The sequence below is a fragment of the Athene cunicularia genome (genome assembly GCF_003259725.1).
Source record: "Athene cunicularia isolate RWA chromosome 15 unlocalized genomic scaffold, athCun1 chr15_part1, whole genome shotgun sequence".
Classification (NCBI taxonomy): Eukaryota; Metazoa; Chordata; class Aves; order Strigiformes; family Strigidae; genus Athene; species Athene cunicularia.
Window position 1 is genome coordinate 5,645,850 of NW_020799121.1, and position 10,792 is coordinate 5,656,641.

At 44.0% G+C, this 10,792-nt stretch overlaps 1 protein-coding gene across 1 annotated transcript; it reads right to left on the reverse strand.

Moving 5' to 3' along the window:
- Positions 1-732: 732 nt before the first annotated feature.
- Positions 733-10,715, reverse strand: DDX51 (DEAD-box helicase 51). The gene is made up of 15 exons (XM_026859937.1): positions 10,403-10,715; positions 9,776-10,020; positions 9,505-9,655; positions 7,916-8,061; positions 7,545-7,616; positions 7,269-7,375; positions 6,665-6,773; positions 5,900-6,045; positions 5,028-5,226; positions 4,264-4,379; positions 4,055-4,171; positions 3,029-3,130; positions 2,508-2,571; positions 2,158-2,292; positions 733-1,316 (listed from the first exon to the last, which is right to left on the reverse strand). Exons 1-15 carry the CDS (start codon positions 10,713-10,715, stop codon positions 1,290-1,292), a joined length of 2,049 nt encoding a protein of 682 aa, XP_026715738.1. The 3' UTR covers positions 733-1,289.
- Between the last annotated feature and the right edge of the window lie 77 nt (positions 10,716-10,792).

Below are 10,792 nucleotides of genomic sequence, written 5' to 3' on the forward strand. Positions count from 1 at the left end.
TTACCGGCCGCGGGGCTCGGGGGCGGCGAGATGCGGCCGGTGGTCTGAAAGGAGCGGGGCGAGGGCAGCTCCTCCGGGCAACGTTCCAGCCGGGTTCTGCCACCTCACGGTTGAACTCGGGCTTGTCGCGGCAACTGCCCGTTATCGCTTAACGATAAGGAAAACCGAAGCGTAGGTGTGCGAAGGTAGATCCATGTTTTGCTCCTGGGTGAGGTCTCCCCGTTTCTGCCGCTCTGAGCCCAGCCCTGGCACCTGGGCGGTGTGAAAACCGCCTCGGAGAAAGGCACACGGGAGCGAGTCAGTGCTGCAAAACAACCCCCCGTGGCTCCTGTCTTCACAAGATGCAACCGCCCTTCCCTCCCAGAATCCCAGCCCTTCATTTTGCTCCAAGAATGTATTGCTACTGCTGGTGTACGTTACTTCTTAAAAAAAAACCCAAAAAGATCAGCTAGAGCTGGGGCCTTTCTTGCTGAAGGCCTGGGAGGGCAGATGCAGGCTGCGGTCTAGGGTAGCTCTAAGCTGTCTGCCAGGGGCAGCTAAAAATACCAGTGATACGTGTCCAACACTAATTTATGGCTTGCAGCAATAACAGCCGACTCCAGTATATTCATATCAGACATCCAACGTTTCGGTCCGCATTAACACCAACCTAACACTTAATAAAACCACAGGTACACGAGGTTGGAAGGAAACAATATAGGCAACAAAATGACAAGAAAAACACAAGACTTCACCACTACCTCCATCCCTGTACCCAGGAATCTTTAATAGGCACCATTTCAAAAATATATATAGTATTTATTTAAAAGTTGCAGTCACTTCAGCCTAGAGCAGCTCTTCAAACAGTCTTTTGCTACAGGCCCTGTGCAGGTGTTTATGCAGATGCTGCTGCTTGTGCAGCAAGAGAGAGCTAGGTCAGAGGTGAGACGGGCACAGCCCTCACCTCTGGAGACCAGCAGCTCCAGCAGGCCCCTGCTCAGGACTGTGTAATGGCTCTGCTGCTCCCGGGCAGTGGTTTCACGTATGCCAGCAGGATATGATGCAAAGTCCTCTTCAAGACAACTCTATCTCAAAATTTATTTATTTTTTAAACCAGTAACTGAGCTCTGTTCACAATGTCCCTGAAAGGGGGATGATGCCTGTAACAGCTGACTGCAGAGATGACGAGGTTGAGGAGCCAACCATTCAGGGATCATGTCTGATTGTTACTGTGCCAGGTAGCAGTCCATGACCTATCCCCCTCAGCAGGTCCGGTGCCATGAAACACAACCTTCTCAGCTTCTGTTCATTCAGGCTCGTTTCTGTGCTCGCTCGTTCTGTTCAAAATTAAAGTTGAGAGGTGAATGAAGAACCTGTCTAAGGCACAGAGAAGGGCTTCACAGAGCAATGGGACAATTTAATAATCCTTTCTGCCCCAGTTCTCAAACATTCCTAGTCTACAACACAAAATCACCATTTTTCAAGCACAGATATTTATCAGGAGTCCTCAAATTAGACAGCAGGACACTTGCCCAATCACACAGTACAGAAAGTCTATTATGGATCCCTAGTCTACCCATTTGGCAAGCTAAGTGTAACCCTGCTTTTATCTGAAAGCTCCCAACCATCCCACTGGTGTATAAATGAGGGCCTGCAGGAAATGCTTTCCTGGCTTGGAACGCTCAACTTCTAGGCATCATAGCTGTAAATTCTTCTTAAAACTATGTAATGACAAAAAGTTTAATTTCTGCATTGTTTGCCTTTCTCTGGGTAGTTGCCAAAATCCCAGCTCCAGAGGTGAAGAGAGAGGCAGAATAGAAAAGGAAACACCACGAATCATAGAATCATGAAGGTTGGAAAAGACCCTTAAGATCAAGTCCAAACATAAACCTAACACTGCCAAGTCCACCACTAAACCATGTCCCTGAGCGCCACATCTACATGTCTTTTAAATATCTCCAGGAATGCTGCTTACCCTTCTTTTAAAAGAAAAAACTCTTTTTCTTCTCCCCACCCTTTTTATAATGATGCACCCACAAATGCTGCTTTCACACCAAAATGGAAATGTCTCAGTTGAAGGAAAGGATCCTGTACGCTAATACTTGTGCTAGTCATGAGTTGCAATAAACTGTGGAAGTTGTAGTTGGATTTTTTAATTTTCTTCCCCTTTTCAATTACCTTGACTGTCTTCTCAAGCTTACACAGAGCTTCCTCATATTGCTGCACCAACGGCTTCAATGAATTGCCTTTCACTGGGTTCTTCTTTACGTCTTGGATGCCAGCATCCTTCAACATCCGCAGAAACCTACGTTCCTGCATAACAAAAACACACACAGGAGATGAGACACACCACTGCCTGTCAGCTAGAAAATGAGCACATTTTGGAACGCGCTGCCTAGTCAGGAAAGAATGGAAGTTTCCAAGTGCAAAACCCAGCTGACTGGAAAAGGTGGAAAGTAGCATGAACCTTATCTTCCTTATGCCCCTGCATGTGTCCCTATCAAATGAGTCCCACACCAACGACATACCTGAATTCGAAGGACCAAGCTGAAAGCAACACCCACTTCTCCTGCACGAGCTGTTCTTCCAACTCTGAAAAAGTAGCATCCAGTCAGTTTAGCCACACAGTCACTGCCACTGCCAGCTCCAAGAATCTGATTCTGAAATTCTCCACATTTATGAAAATCTGATTCTGAGTTTTTTGAGGTTAGCACAGCAGGACTAGCCATATGGTACAAAGGATGAACACTGCCAGGGCTCGTTCACAGCTGTGAGCCGCTGGCAGTTTTCTGAACATCAAGAAACCCAACATCAATTCTGTCCAGGACAGTATTTCTAGCTCCTGTAAAATATCTTTTCTACAATAGGGTGCTAGTTCTGTTTCAATACTGCATTACTCCGGTGATGCTACGGGCTTGATTAGAAAGCTATTTGCCTATTAAAGTAAAATATTCAAAGCTAAAAACTCTTTTAAGTGCATGTCACCTTTGCTAAATATTTCAAAATAAACCAAGCTCAGACATTTCCCTTTTACTCCTGGTTGTCTTACCGGTGGATATACGTCCTGATGAACTGTGGTGCATCGTAGTTTATTACGTAATTCACTCCTTTAATGTCAATCCCTCGTGCAGTGGCATCTGTGCTGATTAACCTGGTTTTAAAGGGACATATAATCATTTTCAGGTAACATCTCCTGCACTATGCACACAAGTGAAACATGAGTGAACACAGCACAACTCTTGCTAATCTCTGTTCAAACTGGGCAGCCAGCCTCTGACCTCTGAGCACAACAGCAGCATTTTAAGTCACTCCTTATCGTCACAGGCATGACTAGCTGCCCGCAGACCTCCAAGCATCACTACAGGCTTGTCACCTACTGTTGTGCATGAGAAGTTACTGGGTGTTTCCAGGTTCTCCAAGCATGTGACACTAAGCCAGATGGCACTCACCACACTGAAGGTTACAAACCTGCGACCTATCTGAACAACTGAACAGAGAGTGGTGTGAAATTCCAGTAGTTAAGGAGGATTTTAAACACCAGAGTTGGATAAAAAGAAAATCCAGAAAATAAGTATTTACCTTCTCAGAGACATTCCACAGATGCAATTCCATATAGCTACCAAAGTCACAAAGGAAATCAAACACATGGATAGAAGTAAATGTGTGTGCCAGTCTGATCAGGGATTTCTTTGGTAGGAAGCAATAATACTATATATAGTTCTAGCACCAACATCCATTTTCTTTCAACAAGTGCCGGATGCCAAGCACACACATTAAATTTAAGATTTTCAGAACTGTATGTGTTTTGGGCAACTGTATGAACAAGCATTTACATTTACTGCTTGTTATAAAGCAACACATTGCAATTCAGATTACAGCTAGATTAGAACAGGCCAAATTACATGCAGGGTAAATAATCCAAGTCACAAGTCCAAGTCTCACACCCGTTTTGCAATTTGGCTCTTGCACAATGTTTTACAGAGGACCCTGTTTAACCGTATTCTTGGTTCTACCTAGCTTTTCACACTGGCAATAGCTTATGAAGACATGCAGGAAGCTTATTTAAGATGCTTACAGTTGTATTTTCCCTTGTTCAAATTCCTTCATGGTTCTCCGTCTCTCATTTGGAGGTAACCGAGAAGAAAATTCAGCCACAGTGACTCCACCAAAAGCCTGAACCAGCAGGAACAATCTGTATGTAAATGGGACAGAAACAGTCACTTCATTGCCCCTGTAACATTACTTGACAGATACCTACTACAGTGATCTCATTAATGTATTCACCTGTGAGAAGCTTCCCTGGAGTTGGTAAAGCACAACACACGGGAAAATTTCATTGTCAGCATGAAATGCAAGAGGAGCAAAGGCTTGGAATTCAGGTCACAAGGCACATAACATTGCTGCAGTAGACAGAAGAAAAGTTCACAGAGAAAAATTACTTCTTGCCAAGGCTATCTTCTCTGAAACCCACTACCTGTCCATGACCTACATAGGCTTAGGTGTTCTACAGCTGATTAATAGCAGCAAAACCAGCCCCCCACAATGCCACTCCCTTTAGAGTAAGTCACAGTTACAGGCTGTGAGGATACCATACAAGGTGGAGACAGGAGATCTGTGCTGTTCTAATGTTCTCACTTCTCCACAGCAAGTAACAACATGCACTGACTTCTTACCTACAGGGTGACCTGTATCTACATGCCTTGAAATGTATGTTACGTGTAGGGACAGCTGATAAGTGCTACTGTATTATTATTACTTCATATCTCCACTCCCCATTGCTGGTAAACCTAATTCTGCATGAAGAGAGCTTAATTTAAAAAAAATTAAAATCCAGTCTTAACCAAATCAACACTAAGTAATGAGAAAACAAATGTGCAGGGGTAGAGCTCTGGGTCATAAATACTCCCAAAGCCACTTTTGCCCAGCACCTCTGTAACATAAGGAATCATAAAGAAAACATATTTGTCTATAGGGTAAAAACATAACTATATACTCCAGAGTTAAACAAATCTTAACGTATAATTTATTCAAGAGGATTAACGTCATACCGATAGCCCCTCAGGGAGTGTGTATTTCTTATTAGTATCCTGTTCAGTCTCTGTTCCATCTCCGAGTGTTTTTTTCTCTGAATAGACAGATGTGAAGAGGCGAGGCTGGAATAAGTCCAGCTGCTGCAGTTTCTCTGGGTCCTGGGTCAGTGTGGCTGAAAACAGCAGTTTCTGTAAGGGGATCTGAGGATAGCAGGAGCTGAAATAAACAGCACAGACAAACTGATCTTTGAGGATGGAGCAAAGGGGTTCCTCCACATGTGCCTTCAGATGAAGTTATGAGGGAAGCAGTTAACTCTTCCTGATGCTCTTTTCCTGCCCTGGGCCTTTCCTGTAGGTTATTTTCCACCCCTATTTTACGGCAGAGTTCACAGACGGAACTGATGAGCACTCTCAACCAACTGCACAACCCGCATCTGTTTCCCCTGCACACATCCTTCCATCCTAGTCTCCCCCGTCCTCATTCTAGTTGCTTCCTTCCTTGGTTGTTGACCTCAGTTTCTGACCCATCTCCACCATGCTATATGAAAACAGCAGCTGCACATAAGATAATTCCAAGAGTTTTCCTTCAAATCCATTACTGAGCTTGCCAGAGGTCGTTACTATGGTCACTGTGCAAATGAATCTCAGTCTAGTTAAGGAAAGCTTGGACAATACAACACTTAGGTTTCAGTCTAAACAACATTCTCAGGTATGAGCTGCTCACTACCTGCTTTTTCAAGCTTTGGAAAAGCAGCTGCCTTACTTTGGCAGACATCTCTCAGAGCGAGCAAGCTTTGGGAGTGCCTGTAGAAATACTGAGAAGCAGGACAGTGACATCTAAGTGCTGGTGTCTGTGCTACCAGTTCAAAGAAATGCATTCTGCAACTTACCTGGCTGCTGTTATAGGCCCTGGTTTGGTCCTCTGAAAAAGCATGTTGGAGCCAGAGTCATTTTCTACTTGGAATGCAGCCTTGACAATTTGGTTCAGGCAGTTCTGGTGCATGTCATCGATCATACGGTCAGCTTCATCTACAATCTGAATTCACAAGGATGAAAAGCACTTCTTAAATACTGTCCAGCACTGGGGAGCTTTTAACTTCCTTTTGTATCTACAAATGAACCAGAATCTAAGATAATGGAAGCTTCTAGTCAGAATTACTTTCTTTGCCCACCCTTTCTCAAATGAAGGAAGAAGTTTCTACCCCAAAAATGAATTTTGCTTTTGTTTCAGTGGCTCAATAGCCAGCCTAACACTCAAACTACACACAAGTTCATCTGCACGTAAATCCAATCCATATCTCTGAATAAGAGATAAAAATCTCCATATCCTAAATAAGATTGCAACTACGTCTCTGCACAGACTCCCGTACAGCAGAAGCTACTACAATCTGATAATTCATCTTGACCTTGACCACTAAGGCTTTACTTCCAGTTTGTTTACAAGAGGCTAAAAGAGAAGGGGAAGTGAGTAGATGCTTGGGTGTCACGAGTTGGAATAAAACATCTCGAGACTGCTGCCTGAGCAATCTGAAGTGCAGACCAGGCCTGCGCAACAGTTCCAGCAGAGATGTATTTATGTACTGTGCAAGAGAAAGCAGGGATTACAGCTGCAAGACACCTGGCAATAAGATGAGAGACCTGTGGAGTTGACTCACCAGGAAGCGAAGCTGCATCAGGCTGAACCCCGGGGTCTGGCTAATGTGATCTGTGAGCCGCCCTGGTGTAGCCACAATAATATCAGCCAGGCTGCAGTAGCCTGTCACTCTGAAAGAACAAGCAACTCATCAGTACTTTTCACCCTACATCATAAAGCATGTAACAGAGATCCCTGGTCAGCAGAGTTTTCTACTATTCACTTAACTGAGAAATAGTAAAGTTCAAACACACTTTACTTTGAAAAGCATGCAAAGGCAGTGCTTGAACACTAAACTATTTTAAATAAAAAATTACATTCTTCACTGCTCTTAAAAAAGCTTAAGTTGCAGCAAAATCCCGTAACAATCATTTGTACCTGTGGGTATAAGGTAAATGTTTGCATTCTACTCAGCTGCTGAAGAACCCCCAAAATCTAGAAGAATATAACAATCATAAAAGAGATGACAGCAGGCACTTTGACAAAAAACAGGGTCTAGCATATAAACCCACAATGCAAAATCATTATTGCACGATGGTGACAATAGCCTATATTTTGACTTCTGCTTACTAAGATTAAATAGCTTACAATCTCTATAAACCTTATCAAAAGACATTTTAACCTACTTTTTCTGGACAAGCATCTCCTGCTCCTTTGCAAAAGATTTCTGGCCAGTAATCAAAACGACCTTCAGACCTGTCCCATCAGTGTAAATGTTGAACACTTTACTCACCTATAAAAAGATGGGCTTTGTTAGCCACAACAAAATCAGTTAAAGTAATACTTCCCATTACGGTAACAACATCAAACCCACTGACAGGTCTTCAACCTCTTCACAGAAGAGCCAAAGTACCGGCTGCACCAGCCTTTCCCTCAGCCTGGCTCTGCTTGGAGTCACATACCTGCTGTGCCAGTTCTTTGGTGGGCAGAACAACCAGAGCTCGTACTTGGCAAACTACTCGGTTTAGCAGAACCTGCCAAAAGAAAAGGCTAAATGAGTCCCTGAAAGGAGCGGGGAAAGAAGGGGTTTCTTGTATCTAATCTAGTGAGAAGAGATGGGCTTGACACATCCTTATGGACTTTGGGGTTTGCACTTTACTCCCCTCCACCCTCCCAAGTCCTCATGCTATGGCTGTTGTCTGAAAAAAGGAGCGGGATGCTGAGATGAAGGGGACTCGTATCCACAAATTCCTTGGCTTTCTGACCTACTTTTGCTTGAACAAAAGCAACCCCAGCATTTTCCCTACAGATATTTCACTGGGGGTAAACTCACCTGTACTATGGGTATGACAAATGACAGGGTTTTACCACTGCCAGTAGGTGCAGAGACACAGATGTCCCTGGGGCGGTATCCTCCCCGCCCCATCAAATACCCATTGGATGCACTCTGTAGAATAGCAGGAATCACCTCTGCCTGAACTGAACAAAAACGGAAACAAATATTAACTACAGTGTTAACTGGACTAAAACCAGTGTATCCAGAAGAGCAGTTAAATACAATGAAACTGTTCCCACACCTGTGCTGTTGTTGCTATAGATGTAAGAGAGGAAGAAATCTAAACCAGTTGTTAATCGAGATGCTATCTGGTTTTACCTGGCTCTTGTTCACTCACAAGAGCTTAGCACTGAACACAGATTTCCCTCTCCAAGAGTTAAGCTATTTCTAGTGCTCAGCTAAGATGTTACTGTCTTAAATATGGTTTTTAACTCACATCTGTCTTCTTGTTCGCACGTTAGGATGGCACTGGGCAGATTTAAAATCTATGAATATTTGTCTGTAAGCATTTTTTCTTTGAAGACACAGAATATGCAACACGGCAATGCAGCCTTACCTGCCAAGGAGCAAAATCATCCTGTAGCTTTGGAGTCATTCAAGTTTGCTGCAGGACTGTACAGCAGGCCTGAAACAAACAGTCCTGTACAGACAGCAGCTCTGGCTGTCATCCATGAACTGTCTCCTCTCTCTGCCCCTTGACGAGCCCTGACAAACTGGCCAACTTTGGTTTATATATGAGGTTTAGCAGCCAGGGGTTCTACCTTCGTGACAAGACCATGGTCAGTGATGCATATGATGTCTGATTTTTGGTGGAAACCATCTCGAGCATGACACTGCTTGATTCAACTACTACCAAGCCATAAGCTAGACTTATGAGAAAACACAAGTTGCTATCAGCAACCTGTTATGATCTCCCAGGACAAAATGAGCAACAGTATTTACATTATGATGTAATGTCACCACACACTTAAAAAGAGAGGACACATGTTGGCTTTCCAGTGTAACCTTGATGAGCCTCCAGGCTCAGCTGGACCAACTAACTGACTGAAGGTCAGAGATCCCACCTTCTTCCCTCTTCTTCCATTGCCTCCTCTCCTTATCCCTGCTACCAGCTGCACTTTCTATTTATAGGAGCTGGCACTTATTGTACTTGTTTGCAAAACTGATAAAATAATGGAAAACCAACGGCTTTTTTTTTGCTTGGATGGCTTTCTGCTGCTTTAATGAGCTTGAACAGGTTCCCAGAGAGGTCTGATTAGCATCCGAGATGGAAGGTAAGGAACTAAAGCACAAGCCTGGCATAAGGGGGGAAAACAGCAGGACACAAGACCTCCGTCTTTTGCCAGCTGTGAGCTATTACTTCAAGCCATCACATTTTGTGGCATTTATGACAAGATAACACACTTCAACTACTCAGTCTAGGTAAAGCTTTAGATATGAAGGGTCAAAACTAGTACAATCACTTTGATGCATTAAACTTGGTTTTGTTCTATGTTTTACTTCACCAATTCTATAAAATATACAGCAATAGACTGCAGGAACTACATGAGCCACTTTAGAAAGAAAGAAAAGCACTACCAAGGTACCTGGAAAAAAGGACTCTATCCCATTCATTTGCAGTTTTTTCAGCAGCCAGGGATGAATTCCTGGGACATCTCCAATGGGAATTAGATTATCTTTGATACGTTTTTGTACTAACTTGGGTTGAGCAAGCCATTGCGGTAAGAAAGGCTGAACCTGAGGTGGGGGAAAGGAGAATAACAAAGTGTTTCTGACATTAAACAGACAACACCATACATAAATAAGCAGACGCATGTTCCTTCCTGACCATCATGAAAATTCAGTCAAGATAGCTACCTTCTGCACTGGCTTTCTGTCGTAGTCTCCAAGAACCACCAAACTGGAGGCTGGAGGATTTGCCTTTTCCTCCGAGGCTGCTAAGGACAGCTCCTCCTTTGTGCTTTGATCTTCTTCAGCTCCTTCACTGTTCTCTTTCTTCCTTTTTTCGGATCCCTCTGTTTCCTCATCTCCTTTCTTCCTTTTAGAAGACTTACTTTTAAGGTTGCTTCTGTTTTCCTGTTGTTTGATGCCTTCTTCAGAATCTGGAATTTGGGTAAAAGGAATACAAAGCTACAGGTCAGAACGTGCTACAGAAAAAGGGATATAGAGAACATTTTACAATGACAGACTTAACCAACAACTTGCAAGCTTCTCTTTTTTCCTAGATCCAAGTGAAAAAGCCAAACATTTCTTTGTTGGTACAGAGGCAACTGAAGACTGAGGTAACACACACCTCTTCTTCCTTTACACTAAACTTATCATCAAAGTTTGCAATACAGAGCTTTCCCCTAACAAAGGGATTACTTCGGGAATGTATTAAGCAGATGAAAACAAAATTTACTATCAGGTAACTTGTGCCTACTTCTCTGTTGAGAACTGTCAATCATAGTGAAATTAAATCCTACAGCCTCAGTTTGTTGTTACCTCTTTCAGTCTTCTCTTGCAGCACTTTCGATTTCCTTCTATTTTCTTTCTTCTTCTTCGATGGAGTGCTGCCATCTGCTGCCTCCTCTGTATCCGCCCTTTCTTCAGAAGAGCTGCGAGGCTGTTGTTTCCTCTTTAGCTTCTTCTGTCCTTGTGCACAAGACTGCTTTTCACTCTCCCTCTGCCTCCTTCTTTTTTCTTCACCGCCGGGGCTCAGCCCCGCAGCCTCTGGGCCAGCTCCTCCGGACTGCTCACCTTTCCCTCCCTCGGGCTGCGCTGACGTCATCTCCGTGCGCCCGCGCGGCGCGGCCATGGCGCTCTTCTGCATCCAGAGGTACCCGCGGCCCCGGGCTCTGCCTCGCCCCGGCAGCTGCGCCCCGGCGTCCCCCC